This window comes from Pristis pectinata, chromosome 34 (assembly GCF_009764475.1).
Source record: "Pristis pectinata isolate sPriPec2 chromosome 34, sPriPec2.1.pri, whole genome shotgun sequence".
NCBI lineage: Eukaryota > Metazoa > Chordata > Chondrichthyes > Rhinopristiformes > Pristidae > Pristis > Pristis pectinata.
Genome location: NC_067438.1, coordinates 4,534,294 through 4,549,725, shown reverse-complemented (window position 1 = coordinate 4,549,725; position 15,432 = coordinate 4,534,294). Strand labels below are relative to the sequence as shown.

The 15,432-nt window shown below is 49.2% G+C and overlaps 1 protein-coding gene across 4 annotated transcripts in view; it reads left to right on the top strand.

Annotated features, from left to right (window-relative positions):
- Positions 1-15,432, top strand: part of abhd16a (abhydrolase domain containing 16A, phospholipase) — a 76,097-nt gene that overhangs the window by 52,773 nt on the left and 7,892 nt on the right. For all 4 annotated transcript variants that reach the window (XM_052043584.1, XM_052043583.1, XM_052043585.1 and 1 more), the window contains 5 exons: positions 1,479-1,542; positions 5,381-5,434; positions 6,150-6,212; positions 11,444-11,520; positions 14,527-14,625. In XM_052043584.1, coding sequence (XP_051899544.1) covers positions 1,479-1,542; positions 5,381-5,434; positions 6,150-6,212; positions 11,444-11,520; positions 14,527-14,625 — 357 coding nt within the window. The remainder of the gene's footprint in view (positions 1-1,478; positions 1,543-5,380; positions 5,435-6,149; positions 6,213-11,443; positions 11,521-14,526; positions 14,626-15,432) is intronic.

Genomic DNA, 15,432 nt, shown 5'->3' with positions numbered 1-15,432 from the left:
GTGGCAACACAAGTAGATACATGGGTAAGGAAGGCGTACGCCATGCTTGCCTTCATTGGTCAGGGCATTGAGTATAAGAGTAAGGAAGTCATGTTGCACCTATGTAAAATACACGGAGTATTGTATGCAATTCTGGTCACCCCATCTTGAGAAGGATGTGGAGGCTTTGGAAAAGGTGCAGAAGAGGTTTACCAAGATACTGCCTGGATTCGAGTGGATAGACTTTCAGGAGAAGTTGGGCAAACATGGGTTGTTTGCTCTGGAGCACCAGAGTCTGAGGGCAGACCTGACAGAAGTTTATAAAATTATGAGAGGCAAAGATAGCGTGTACAATCAGAATATTTTTCCCAGGGTAGAAATGTCAAATACTAGTGGACGTGCATTTAAGGTGAGAGGGGGAAAGTTTAAAGGAGGTGTGCGGGGCAAGTTTGTTTTACACAGAGTGGTGGGTGCCTGGAACGGGCTGCCAGGGGTGGTGGTGGAGGCAGATATGATAGTGGTGTTTAAGAGGCTGTTAGATAGGCACATGAATATGCAGGTACTGGAGGGATATGGATCATTTGCAGGCAGAAGAGATTTAGTTGAATTTGGCATCGTGTTCGGCACAGACATTGTGGGCAGAAAGACCTATTCCTGTCCTGTATTGTTATAGAGTCATAGAGCAATACAGCACGGATACAGGCCCTTCGGTCCAACCAGTCCATGGTGCCCACCCAGCTAATCTCAATTTCCTGTGTTCGGCCCATATCCCTCCAAGCCCCGCCCCGCCCCTCCAAATACCTATCCAAGTGCTTCTTAAGTGATGCCATTGTACCTGCCTCAAACACTTCCTCTGGCAGCTCGTTCCATCTACTCGCCAGCCTCTGCATGAAAAAAGTTGCCCCTCAGGTCCTTTTTAAATCTTTCCCCTCTCACCCTAAACCTGTGCCCCTTAGTTTTGGACTCCCCTACCCTGGGGAAAAGACTGTTACCGTCCACCTTATCTATGCCTCTCATAATTTTTAACACTTCTATAAGGTCACCCCTCATTCTTCTATGTTCCAAGGAATAAAGCCCTGGCCTGGCCAACCTCTCCCTATAACTCAGGCCCTCGAGTCCTGGCAACGTCCTCGTAAATCTTCTCTGCACTCTTTCCAGTTTAACCACATCTTTCCTATAACAGGGAGACCACAACTGTACACAGCAGTCCACAGTTCTATTTTCTAAAATTGTTACACAGAGAGTAATTGATATCAGGAATGAGCTGCCAGAGGAGGTGGGGGAATCAGATACAATTACTGTGTTTAAGAGACATTTAGACAAGACACTTAAATAGGCAAGGCATGGAAGGATGTGGTCCTAATGTGGGCAATTGGGATTAGTGTAGGTGGAGGAAGAAAGGCTGGGACGGACGTATTGGGCAGAAGGGCCTGTTTCTGTTGCTATACGGCTCTGTGACTGTCTGACTAACGCTCTCTCTCTTCTGATCTCGCTGGTAGGAGGTCTCGTCACTCGGACAGTTCGGGATTACTTGAACCTCAACAATGCGGAGCAGCTGTGCAAGTGAGTTGCCTCCCATGAAGGGTTCGGTTCCCTCCTGCCTCACTCCCCAGACCCTGTGCCCATCCTGTGAGGCGGAGTGCTTCCCATCGTTATCCGGGGCTTTGGTCCGGGCTCTCTGCTTCCCAAGGAGTACTGATGATGTCGGGTGTGTGGTTGGAGGAGGCATCGCGGCTGTGACCCTTGTGAGCCTTTGGTTATTGTTAGCTGTGTACTCCGCCTACAACCTGCCGGCTCCGATCTCTGGCATTCCCTCTGTGAACCAGCCGGGTCCCCACCTCTGGAATTCCTGCCATGGACTTGCTGGTCCTGAACTCTGGAATTCCCTCCATGGACTTCCAGACCCCACATCCTGGAATTCCCTCCATGGACCTCCAGACCCCACATCCTGGAATTGCTTCCATGAAGCTCTCTGCCTCTTTATCCAGAGTCAAAGTCAAGTTTATTGTCAGATGCACAAGTACCTGTGTGCACAGGTGCAATGAAAAACTTACCTGCAGCAGCATCACAGGCACATAGCATCAGTTACCCACCATTCACAAGAAAAACATAAATTAAACGTAGATCATACACATATTTTACAAGAAAGAGCACAATTAGAACAAAACAAACAGTCCATTTTAGTGCAAAGTTGTCATAGTGTTGCTATACTGAGGTAGTGATTAGGGTTGTGCAGGTTGGTTCAAGAACTGAATAGTTGAAGGGAAGTAGCTGTTCCTGAACCTGGTGGTGTGGGACTTCAGGCTTCTGTACCTCCTGCTTCAAGATTCTGCTTAAAACCACTCCCTTTGACCGAGCCTTTGGTCATCTGTCCCAGTCCCTTCCCGTGTGCTTCAGCGCCTTGTGTTGTCCGTCTGAGGGAAGTCCAGAGCAGCTGAAGGCGCGGACCTCACAGTGGGGTGGTGAGGGTGTGCCACGGGCTCGAGACCGGTGTCGTGAGCGGTCTCGGGGAGATGTAGGGATGGTGAGGACTGTGGAGGGATTTAGGGAAATAACTGGAAGCAGGAGCGGACCTCAGAGAGCCTGTTCCACCTTTCAGTAAGATCGCCTGGTACTCAACCCGCTGATATCCACAGGTCAGCCTCACTCTTGAATGTACTCAGTGACTGAGCACCCACGGCTCTCTGGGGCAAGGATATGAACGTTGACAAAGATCGTCCTTGCTCTTAAATTTTCCTGTATTTCCTTGCACCATTGCAGGAGGCCATTGACCCCATTAAGCCTAGAGTCATGGAATTATACAGCACGGAAACAGGCCCTTCGGCTCAACTCATCCCATCTATGCCCCTCATCATCTTACACACCTCGATAAGATCACCCCTTAGTCTCCTACGCTCCAGCCTGCCCAACCTCTCCGTATAACTCAGGCTCTCGAGTCCTGGTAACATTCTTCTTTGCACTCTTTACAGCTTAATGACATCTTTCTTATAACAAGGTGACCAAAACTGAACACAGTTCTCCAGGCGCTTCCTCACCAATGTCTTATAGTCAAGTCCCGAGTTTATTCAAGTTGAGTTTATTGTCACGTACACACGTACAGTGGGGTACAGGTTCAATGAAACACCTGCTTGCAGCAGCATCACAGACACGTAGATACAGACAACACACAGAACATAAATTATACATAAATCATACATAAAAATGATACCAATCATTGGGGGAAAAAAAACTGTGCAAAACAATTGCAACATAACATCCCAGCTCCTATACTCAGTGCCCTGACTGATGAAGGCCAGCATAGACTTTACTTTTTTTAAACTTTAAACTTTATTTGCACAGCACGGTAACAGGCCCTTCTGGCCCAACGAGCCTGCGCTGCCCAATTACACCCACGTTAACCTACTAATCCTTACATCTTTGGAATGTGAGAGGAAACCAAAGCACCCGGAGGAAACCCATGCAGACACGGGGAGAACGTACAAACTCCTTACAGACAGCAGTGGGAATTGAACCCGGGTTGCTGGTGCTGTAATAGCGTCGCGCTAACCGTGCCGCCAGTTGAAGTGTTGACATGGCCGGCTCCTTCCTCCAAGACTGTGCCCTTAGTTCTAGATTCTCCCTCCAGGAGAGCCGTGTCTTGGCATCGATTCTGTTGGCTAACTCTCAGTCCTGCAGGTCTCAGCGGAACGACCTCCTGTGCTAACAAACTCGAACTTGGGCCGGCCTCGCCTCTCTCTTTCACAGGCAGTTTCCCCCTCGTTACCAGTATCGTGAACCTCCTCTCACACTGAGTCCAGGGTTTGTCACCCTGTGTTATGTTCAGAGTCCAGAACTGCACACGCTACACCAAAAGCCTCAAGAAGCTTGTTCCCTGAAGACCAAGAGGGGGCTTGATTGAAGTAGATAAGAGTCTGAGGAGTCGGAGCTGTTCAGCACAGAAACAGGCCCTTTGGTCCATCATGTCTATGCCGACCTTTTTGCCCATCTCCACTAATCCCATATGCCTGCATCAGGACCATATCCTTCTACGCCTTGCCTACTTAAGTGTCTGTCTAAATGCCTCTTAAACACAGTGATTGTATCTGATTCCTCTGGCAGCGTGTTCCCAATATCCAGGTTGTGGGTGTGGAGAGGATGTTTCCTCTTGTGGGAGAATCTAGAACTCAGGGTCACTGTTTAAAAAGTAAGGGGTCACATAAAGGAGACAAAATATTTTCTCTGAGTCATTGGAACTCCCTTCCTCAAAGGGAGGTGGGGGCCGAGCCTTTGAATATTTTTAAGGCGGAGGCAGGTAGATTCTCGGAGACGCGCGAGAGACTGCAGCTGCTGGACTCTGGAGCAACATACGAGATGCTGGAGGAACTCAGTGGGTCAGGCAGCATCTGTGGAGGGGAATGGACAGTCAGTGTGTTTCGGGTTGAGACCCTTCAAGGTAGATTCTTGATCAATAGTGGGTGAAAGTTACCAGGTGTGGACAGGAATACAGAGTTAAGGTTGCAGTTAGCTCAACCACGATCTTCTTAAATGTTGGAACAGGTGTGAAGGGTGGGTCGCAGCCTCCTGCTCCTAACTCTTATGTAAAATCCTGTTCCGTCTCACCGTGATTTCCTCCTCCTTGCAGTAAACTCCGTTTTGAAACGAGTCCAGGAATTCTAGAAGCTGGAGTAGAAACTTGGGTTGTTTTGTCTGAAGGGGAGACCTGACAGAAATTTCTAAAATAATGAGAAGCATAGATAGGGTAGACAGAATCTTTTCCCCAGGGTAGAAATGTCTAATACCAGAGGACATGCATTGCAGGGGAGAGGGGGAAAGTTCAAAGGAGATGTGCGGGGCAAGTTTTTTTTACACAGAGTGGTGGGTGCCTGGGATGGGGTGGTTGTGGAGGCAGATAGGATAGTGGTGTTGAAGAGGCTTTTATGCAGGGAATGGATGAAAAACTTGTCTTGCATACCAATCGTACAGGTCAGTTCATTACACAGTGCAGTTACATTGGGTTAGTACAGAGTGCATTGATGTAGTACAGGTAAAAACAATAACAGTACAGAGTAAAGTGTCATAGCAACAGAGTAAGTGCAGTGCAGTAAGATGCAAGGTCACAACAAGGTAGATCGTGAGGTCAGAGTCCATCTCATCGTATAAGGGAACCGTTCAATAGTCTTATCACCATGGGATAGGAGCTGTCCTTAAGCCTGGTGGTACGTGCCCTCAGGCTCCTGTATCTTCTACCCGATGGAAGAGGAGAGAAGAGAGAATGACCCAGGTGGTCTTGAAGGTCATTGTGTTCAGCACCAACATCGTGGGCCGAAGGGCCCATTCCCGGTGAACTGTGAATCACTTACCGCGCGGAGTCCGGACTCTCCTGTCGCCTGAGCCTTCTCACGTGCTGTGTCTCTTGTTACAGATACCAAGGCCCCTTGGTGCTGATCCGGCGCACGAAGGACGAGATCATCACCACGTGCGTAGAATAGGGGCTGGGGATTGGCTGCAAAGTCCCTCCTCCCTCCTGCCTCCCCCCGATGAGGACCCTTTAAACCTCTCTGCTGCCATTCGCCCCTGTATGCCAGCCGCAGTCCTTGCATGTGGGTGGCGGGATGTGTTGTTCCAGGAGGGAGGGGGAGCACCGTCGCTCTAGGGACCCCCTCCCCCTAGCTGTACCTCCCCATCCGGGGGGGGGGGGGGGGGGGGGGGGGTGCCACGTGGGCGCATCATTCCACAGTGCCCGCCGACACCAGGGAAACGGACTTTGAGAGACCAGTGGTGAGTTCATGCAGCAACTTTGGGCGTCCCTAGCCCCTCACAGTGAGACACCTGCCCGAGCCGGTGCGAGGTAAAACCTGGCATGGATTGGAGCCCCTTCACAGTGAGGCACCTGCCCGAGCCGATGTGAGGTAAAACGTGGCATGGATCAGAGTCCCAGTACCTGGGTTGATGCTCCGGTGCTCTACCAGGAGGGTGCTGCACTTTCCGGGGGTGTTGTCTTCAATGGGGATTGTGGTGGGGGGTGGGGTGCGCGTTAGACAGAGACCCAGTGTGCAGGAGGCCAGAGGTGGAGGGGTGCCGGGGCCTTGGAGAGAGGGAGGTTGGGCAGTGGGGGTAGAGATCGAGGGGAGGGCCGCCTTGCATGTGAATTGTGGTTCTAACCAGTGTGTTCTCCAATCCCGCTCCTACAGGGTCCCAGAAGATATCATGTCCAACAGAGGCAACGATCTGCTGCTGAAACTCCTCCAGTACAGGTAACTTTTTTTAATTTCAGAAATAAACTTTATTCATAATAAACAAAACATATAGAAAGGAAGAAGCAGTGCAAAAACGAAACTTCAACATTCATGGTTGTTACATTCAACTTTAAAGCAAAACACACACAAACAAACAGCACCATTGGCCCTCAGGTGGCTCCCTGGGGTGATAACCCTTTCATTGTTTGAGGGGCTTCTCCACCCGACACAGCCCCTCCATGTGAGGTAGCGGAAGGAGCCCAGACTGTGGTCCTTCCCCACAGAACCTTTGCATTGGCTGCACCCAGCTTCAGTGCGTCCCTCAGCACGGACTCGTGCGGCCTGGAATGTGCCAGTTGGTATTGCCAATCCTTGCGCTGATGTTCACCGTTCACCGTCCTGGACCACCTCAGGGGAAGGGGGGGAAGGGGAGGGGGGTGGTGGTCACCACTAGGAGGTGAGTTGCTCACCAGTGGGACCCCACCCTCTGACCTGCTCTCTCCTGGTTGAGATTCTGGTCTGGGGTGACCACTGCGCCCCCCCCCCCCCCCCCCCCCCCGAGGCGGTCCGGGATGGTGAAGGTCAGCGGGAGGTTTAGACTCTGTAAGGTACAGGAGCAGAATTAGGCCATTCAGCCCATCGAGTCTGCTCCGCCAATCAATCATGGCTGATTTGTTTTTAAATTTCAGCCCCATCTCTACCTCCTCCCTGAAACCCTTAACCCCCTTTACCACTCTGCCTTAAATACACCCAATGACTTGCCCTCCGTGGCAATGAATTCCACAGATTCACCGCCCCCTGGCTGAAGAAATTCCTCCTCACCTCAGTTTCTAAAGGGACATCCCTTTATTCTGTGCCCCATTGCTCTCTATTCCCCGATCTTTCAAACAAAAATCTAACTCCTCTTTAAGTACGACCATGACCCTTCAGGGTCAAGAATGCCAAACATTCACCACCCTCTGCAGGAAGGAGTTCCGATGCACCTCAGTTTTAAATGACTGCCCCTTTAGTTAGAACTGTGTCCCCACTTCCAAGAATCCCCCAGTACAGTCTGCCCCAGGTAACGAATGAGTTCCCGTTTTTACAGGCATCCATAAGTCGATTTTGTCCATGTCCGAAAATACACAAAAATCACTCGATACAGTAACCGTACCTCCACAGTGTTGTAAGGAATGGCATCACATAGGACTGATAAGAAAGTGGAGAGGGAGAGGAAACTAGTTTTGCTGTTATAGGAATAAACGTTTGTATGTAAGTGTCGCCACACTTCCAGCGCCAACATAGCATGCCCACAATAGGGAATGTGGGGGGAAACCAGAGCACCCGGAGGAAACCCACGCAGACACGGGGAGAACGTACAAACTCCTTACAGACAGTGGGAGCTCGTCCATAAGTTGGGCATTCACAACCTGGGGACTGCCTGTAGCTTATTTCAGTTCCCCAACCTTCCCTAACGACACTGACCTGCACTGACACATGACTCCGCAGGGTCCCAACTTCCCTCTGGTGCCTGTGCCCACTGGGTTTGTTCTCCCTGGAGCTGAGGGCTCACTTGATACAATTGTGAGGGCGATAGATGGGGTAGATAGCAAGAATCTTTCTCCCATGGTAGGGGCATCTCAGCCAGGAGGGCAATAAGTTTAAGGTGAGAGGTAGGGGACTATTTTCATCCAGAGGGTAGTTGGAGTTATTATATCAGTAGTTTAATAAAGTTTTCAATAAACCCCATGAATTTAGTGGGAGCAAGGAAGTAAGTCCCAGTGAATTTCGGCTTGTATTGTTTCAGTGTGTCATACAAGCTGAAGCATGGAACCATGAATCCTGGCTCTGGTAACTAATCTTATTCGTGTTCCTGATCTTTACCTTGACTTCGGCCTGCACTCTGGATCCTTGGTCTGATGAGTGAGCCAGAAGCTGAACTGTTGGATATCTCAACAATCGGATTACTGGAGTTTTACTCTACGTCTCCACCTGCTGTGTGTTGGTGGAGTTCATGACTTCATTGCTTGTGGCACCAGGTTAGAGCCATACTGCATAGAAACAGGCCTTTTGGCCCAACTCATCCATGCTGACCATGGTGCCCACCAAGCTAGTCCCATTTGCCTGCGTTTGGCCCATAATCCCTCTAAACCTTACCTCTCCATGTACGTATCCAAATGTCTTTTAAATGTTGTTACTGTACCTGCCTCAACCAGCTCGTTCCATATACGCACCACCCTCCGTGTGAAGAAATTGCCTCTCAGGTCCCTTTTAAATCTTTCACCTCTCATCTTAAACCTATGCCCTCTAGTTTTTAGTTCCCTTTCCCTGGGAAAAAGACTGTGTGCATTCACCCTATCTGTGCCCCTCATGATTTTATACACCTCTAAAAGGTCACCCCTCTGTCTCCTACTCTCCAATGAATAAAGTCCTCTCCTGCCCAACCTCTCCCTATAACTCAGGCCCTCGAGTCCTGGTAACATTCTCGTAAATCTGCTCTGCACTCTTTCCAGTTTAATGATGCTTTTCCTATAACAGGGTGACCAAAACTGTGCACGATACTCCAAATGTGGTCTCACAGAAACTGTGCACAAGACTCCAAGTGAGATTCTCAGGGAAGCAGTGTTAAACCTGATGGTGGAAATAATTTGCATCATATTCACTGCTGTGTGTTAACTTTGTGAAGTCTGCTGTTCGGTAAGTGCAGTTGCAGGCAGCCCCCACGAGATGGAGCTTCTGGCTCTGCAGATCCCCAAACCTATACCCACAGAATCAGCAAGTGCATTCACAGGGAAATTTGCCGTCTCGTGATGCTTGTGCGTTACCTGGAAGAGATTCTGTAGCACGTTCTTGACCCTGGATTTGGAACACTCTTAGTAACGAGGGCCAAAGCAGCCAATGAATTGTTGTAAAAGCCCATTTGGTTCACCAATGTCATACAGGGAAGGAAATCTCTCATTCTTACCTGTTGTGGCCTGTATGTGACTCCAAAGTGAAAGTCGAGTTTATTGTCACATGCACCAGTACATGTATGCACAGATGCAATGAAAAACTTACTTGCAGCCGCATCACAGGCACATAGCATTAGAGAGACAACATTCACAAGAAAAACATAAATTAAACTTAAATTATACAAAATTGTACAAGAGAGAACACAATTAGAATAAAAATAACAAAGTTACACTCACATGGTTGAGTCTTAAATGACTCTGTACAAGATGTTGGTGAGGCCGCACTTGGAGTATTGTGTTCAGTTTTGGTTGCCCTGCTATAGGAAAGATGCCATTAAGCTGGAAGGAGTATAGAAAGGATTTTCGAGGATGTTGCCAGGACCCAAGGGCTTGAGTTACAGGAAGAGGTTTTCCAGGCTAGGACTTTATTCCTTGGAGTATAATAGACTGTAATAGACTGAAGAGTGATCTTATGGAAGGTGTTATAAAATTATGAGAGACAAAGATAGGGTGAATGCACTCAGCCTTTTTCTTGGGGTTGGGGAATCCAGCACTAGAGGGCAGAGGTTTAAGGTGAGAGGGGAGAGATTTAACAGAAACCTGAGGGGCATCTTAGAGGATGGTGAGTAAATGGAATGAGCAGCTAGAGGATGTGCTTGAAGCAGGCACAATTAAAAGACAATTGGACAGGTACATGGATAGGAAAGGTTTAGAGGGATATGGATCAAACGCAGGCAAATGGGACTGGCTTAGATGGACATCTAGGTAAGTATGGACCAGTTGGGTCTGTTTCCGTGCTGTATCACTCTACGGCCTCCAGCATGCTGCAGCTTGTGGTATCACTGCATTCAGACGGAGAAAGAATAACTCATTCCCCCACAGCACTGTGCAGACATCTTCACTGGAAGGACTGTGTAGCTCAGCGCAGCAGCTCACCTCCACCTTCTCAGGGGCAATTAGGAGTGGGCAACAAATGCTGATCTTCACAGCGGTGCTCATATTCAAAAAAAAATTTTAAAAAGTCATCTTGCTTTACTGTTTTATTTGCTTTGTGACTTCGAATGGGGGGTGGGTAGTTACTCCCCCAAGGGAGTTCAGAACTGGTTAGAGAGAGATTCCCAGTCAACCGATAGTTCATGGCAATAATGACATCACTAAAGACACTGATACAAGGTGGGTGAGTAACTGAGTTGTCAGGTGGTTCAGTGATCTACAGTTCCCTGGCGATACAAAGAGCTTGTTGTGTGATTCAGTAACAGTCATTGTTCATAGAACATTACAGTACAGGAACAGGCCCTTCGGCCCATAATGTCTGTTCTAACCATGATGCCAATCCACTCTAATCCCATCTGCTTGCACATGATCTGTATCCCTTCATTCCCTGCCTGTTCACGTGCCTGCCTGAATGTCCCTTAAACATTGCTATCGTATCTGCTTCCACTACTTCCCCTGACAGTGCGTTCCAGGCACCTACCACTCCATGTGTTTAAAAAGAAAACTTGCCTTGTAAATCTCAAAAACATAGTACAGAGCAGTACAGACCCTTTGGCCCACGATGTTGTGCTGATGTACATATAAACCTACCCCACGGTCAATCTAGCCCTTCCCTCCTACACAGCCCATAGCCCTCCAATTTCCTTACGTCCATGTGCCTATCCAAGAGTCTTTCAAATGTTCCTGTTGTATCAGCCTCCACCACCACTCCCGGGAGTGCGTTCCAGGCACCCACCACTCTCTGTGTAAAAAAAAACTTACCTCTGACATCTCCCCTAAACTTCCCTCCACCCACCTTAAACTGATATCCTCTGGTATTGCCGCCCTGGGGAAAAGGTGCCGACTGTCCACTCTATCTATCCTTCTCATAATCTTATGCACCTCTATCAAGTCGCTTCTCATCCTGCATCACTCCAAAGAGAAAAGCCCTAGCTTGCTCAATCTTTCCTTAGAAGACATGTTCTCTAATTCAAGCAGCATCTTGGTAAATCCTTCAAACTATCCCCCTCTTACTGAAAAGCTACGTCCTCTAAGTGTTAGACATTTCTACTCTGGGGAAAAGATTCTGACTGTCCACCCTATCTATGCTTCTCATAATCTTATAAACCTCTATCAGGTCTCCCCTCAGCCTCTGTCACTCTAGAGAAAACAACCCAAGTTTGTCCAACCCCTCCTTATAGCTCATACCCTCTAACTCAGGCAGCATCCTGGTAAACGTCTTCTGCACCCTCTCCAAAGCCTCCACACCCTTCCTGCGATGGGGCAACCAGAGAACTGGAGGGATGAACCTCAGTAACAATCACCCTTTTGTTCTTTGACTGCCAGGTACCCCAAGGTGATGTCGGAGGAGGGAGTTCGAGTGGTGCGGGAGTGGCTGAGTGCTTCAAACGCCCTCCAGGAAAGTAAGTGGAGCTCACACAACTGCCTGTTGTATTGGAGGGTTATACCAGCACCTGCCCTTGGTGTGGGAGAATGGCATTGGCCAGGAAGAACTGCCCTTCCCCAAATCTAAGGATAAAGCAGCCCAGCTGAGTGGAGTCCCATCCACTCCCTCCACTGATGGAAGTCAGGGGATGCAGATAGAAGAGAGGAGTGGCTTTTACCTATTTTTGTGGCGATAAGGGTGTGTATTTAAGGTGAGAGGGGGAAAGTTCAAAGGAGATGTGCGGGGCAAGTGTTTTTACACAGAGAGCGGTGGGTGCCTGGAATGCGCTGCCAGGGGTGGTGGTGGAGGCAGATACGATAGAGGTGTTTAAGAGGCTCTTATATAGGCACATGGATGTGCAGAGAATGGAGGCATGTGGACATTGTGTGGGCAGGAGGGTTTAATTACTTGTTTAATTACTTCAGCACAACGTTGTGGGCCGAAGGGCCTCTTCTTGTGCTGTGTTCTATGTTCTAAGGGTTGAGTTTCAGGGTCCACGGCAGAAGGGGTGAAATGAGGGGCAAAATCTTTATCTGTCGTCGGAGAGGTACTGCCTGTTGGGACAGTGAAAGTATCTTCACGAGTTACTTCCTAAAGCCAGCAACCCCATGTAAAGAAAATAACTTGCCTCGTAAATCTCCTTTAAGCTTATCCCCTCTCACCTAAAAGGTATGTCGTCTAGGGTTTGACCTGTCTACCCTGAGGAAAAGCCTCTGACTCTACCCCATCCATGCCTCCGATGATTTTTATCTACTTCTCTCAGGCCTCCCGTCAGCCTGTGTAAACGTCTGTACAGCAAGATCCCACGAGCAGCAACGGGGGGGGGAGGTGGGGGTGCGAAGCGGCCTGTCTGTGATTGGTGCTCATCCACTGCCGGATTGGCTGCTTCCCAATCACTGGGCCAGTATAGAGCCTGGTGGGCTGAATGGCCTCCAGTGCTGCTTTACCACGCAAGGACTGAACTGAGATGAGAAATGCCAGCGAAGGTTTACCTTACCCGCAGGGTGTGGGGGCTTGTCAGTGTCTGTCGCCCACACGCGCCGTACCCCCTGCCGCTCGGGGACGGTGGGGGGTGGAAGTGGGGGGGGGGGGGAGGGCAAGTAGGGGGTGGGTTGGTGTTGATCGACCATCTTGATCGCTGCAGTCCGTCCGGTGAAGGTGGTGTTGTGGGTGGGAAGTTCCAGCAGTCAGACCCAGCCACAGTGAAGGAAGGGCTGTGATCTTTCAGGTGTGCGTGCGACTTGGAGGGGAGCATTTGCAGCAGGGTGGTGTTCCAATGTGTCTGATACCCTTCACGGTCGAAAGTCAAGTTGATCGCCACGTGCACAAGTCCACGTACGCACAGGTGCATTGAGAAACCTACTTGTAGCAGCATCACAGGCACAAAGCATCAGACATACAACATTCCGGAGAAACCATAATTTAAGCACAAATTATACAACAATATACAAGAAAGAACAATTAGGAACAAAAAGCGTCACACTCCACATGGTTGACTCTTAAATGACTCTGTGTTGCAGTTGTACAAAATGTTGGTGAGGCCGCACTTGGAGCATTTTGTTGAGTTCTGGTCGTCCTGCCGTAGGAGAGATGCATTTAAGCTGGAAGAAGTGCAGAAAAGATTTACGAGGATGTTGCCGGGATTCGAGGGCCTGAGTTATAGGGAGAGGTTGGGCAGGCTAGGACTTCATTCCTTGGAATGTAGGAGACTGAGGGGTGACCATATGGAAGTGAATAAAATCACGAGGGGCACAGATAGGGCGAATGTGCGCAGTCTTTTTCCCAGCGTTGGGGAATCAAGAACTAGAGGGCATGGGTTTAAGGTGAGAGGGAAGAGATTTACTAGGAACCTGAGGGGCAACTTTTTCACCCAGAGGGTGGTGCGTATATGGAACGTGCTGCCAGAAGAGGTAGAACAACATTCATAAGAAAAACATAAATTGTACAAAAATTATACAAGAAAGAACAATTAAAACCAAAAAAAACCAAAGTAAACGAAGCAAAATGGCAGAGAGGGTGGTTTTCACAGGGCTGGGTGACCTTGGTAAGTTGGTGCAGGGCGTTTTGTGGGTGGTGCACACACCGTAGCCCATTGATGCAGGGAATGGATGCGATGCCACTCAATTGGGCTGGATTATCCTTTGATTTTGAGGAAGGGCTGTTCTTCATGGTGTCCCCATCCACGCACTGAGCAGCAGAGGATCTGGCACTGGTCAAGTCCACTTTAACCTTGTTGCTGTGTGTGTGTGTGTGTGTGTGGGTGGGTGGGTGGGTGGGATGTTGCTGTGACCATAAGATATAGGAGCAGAACTAGGCCATTCAACCCATTGAGTCTGCTCTGCCATTTAATCATGGCTGATTGTTTTTTGTTCAACCCCATTCTCCCCGTAACCCTTTACCCCCATATCAATCATGAACCTATGAATCTCTGCCTTAAATACACCCAAAGACTTGGCCTCCACGGCCCTCTGTGACAACGAATTCCACAGATTCACCACCCTCTGGCTGAAGAAATTCCTCCTCATCTCAGTTCTAAAGGGACGTCCCTTTTTTCTGAGGCTGTGCCCTCAGATCCTCGACTCTCCCACTGATGGAAACATCCTCTCCGCGTCCACTCTATCCAGGCCTTTCAGTGTCTGGTTAGGTTTCACTGAGATTCCCCCCTCATCCTCCTGAACTACAGAAACAGAGGCATCAAACGCTCCTCATACATTAACCCTTTCATTCCCTGGATCATTCTTGCGGACCCTCTCCAGGACCAGCACATCTTTCCTTGGATACGGGGCCCGGGACTGCTCGCAGCTTCCACTGTGCACATGTCTACACCAGCCAGGTTTGGTTGCCAACAGTTTCTGAACGCTCCCAGCTCGCGGGGGTGTGTGCGTGTGTATGGGATAAACGCGGGGTCCTGTGTACCGTGGAGGGTTGGTTATTGTCAACCCGTGCCTGCGGGCTGTTGATGCTGACTTTTGTGTGTTGGCAGCTGCTCTCTACAGCCGGTACGAGGTGGACGATGACTGGTGCACCTCGGTCCTACAGTCCTACAAGTCGGAGCACGGCGATGTATTCCCCTGGACTGTCGGTGAGCACCCTTCTCTTGATTTAGACTCCGAGAGTCATAGCGTTACACGGCATGGAAACAGGCCCTTCGGCCCCACTCGCCCGTGTTGACACAGGTGCCTATCTGCGCTAATCCCATTTGCCAGCCTTTGGCCCATATCGCCCCTTTCCTATCCAAGTATTCTTTCAGCATTGTAACTATATCTGACTCTGCCACCTCCTCTGGCAGCTGGTTTTATACAGTATATCCACCTCCCAAAACCTGCCCCTCCGGTCCCCTTTAAATCTTTCCCCTCTCGCCTTAAACCTATAGTCCCCAAGAGTCCTAGTACGATAAACTGGACTCTTGACCTCACAATCTACCTCGTCGTGACCCTTGCACCTTATTGTCTGCCTGCACTTTCTCTGTAACTGTAACACTCTATTCTGCATTCTGCTATTGTTTTCCCTTGTACTACCTCAATGCACTGATGTAATGAAATGATCATGTGACAATAATAAACCAATTTACCAGTTTAGGTTTTAGAACATAGAACATAAAACAGTACAGCACAATACAGGCCCTTTGGCCCACCATGTTGTGCCGACCTTTAAACCTTGCCTAAGACTATCTAACCCCTTCCTCCCACATATCCCTCTATTTTAAATTCCTCCATGTGCTTATCTAGTAACCTCTTGAACTTGACCAATGTACCTGCCTCCACCACCGCCCCAGGCAGCGCATTCCATGCCCCAACACTCTCTGGATAGAAAACCTTCCTCTGATATCTCCCTTGAACTTCCCGCCCATCCCAACCCTGGGAATAAAAAACTCTGAAAAATATCCTAT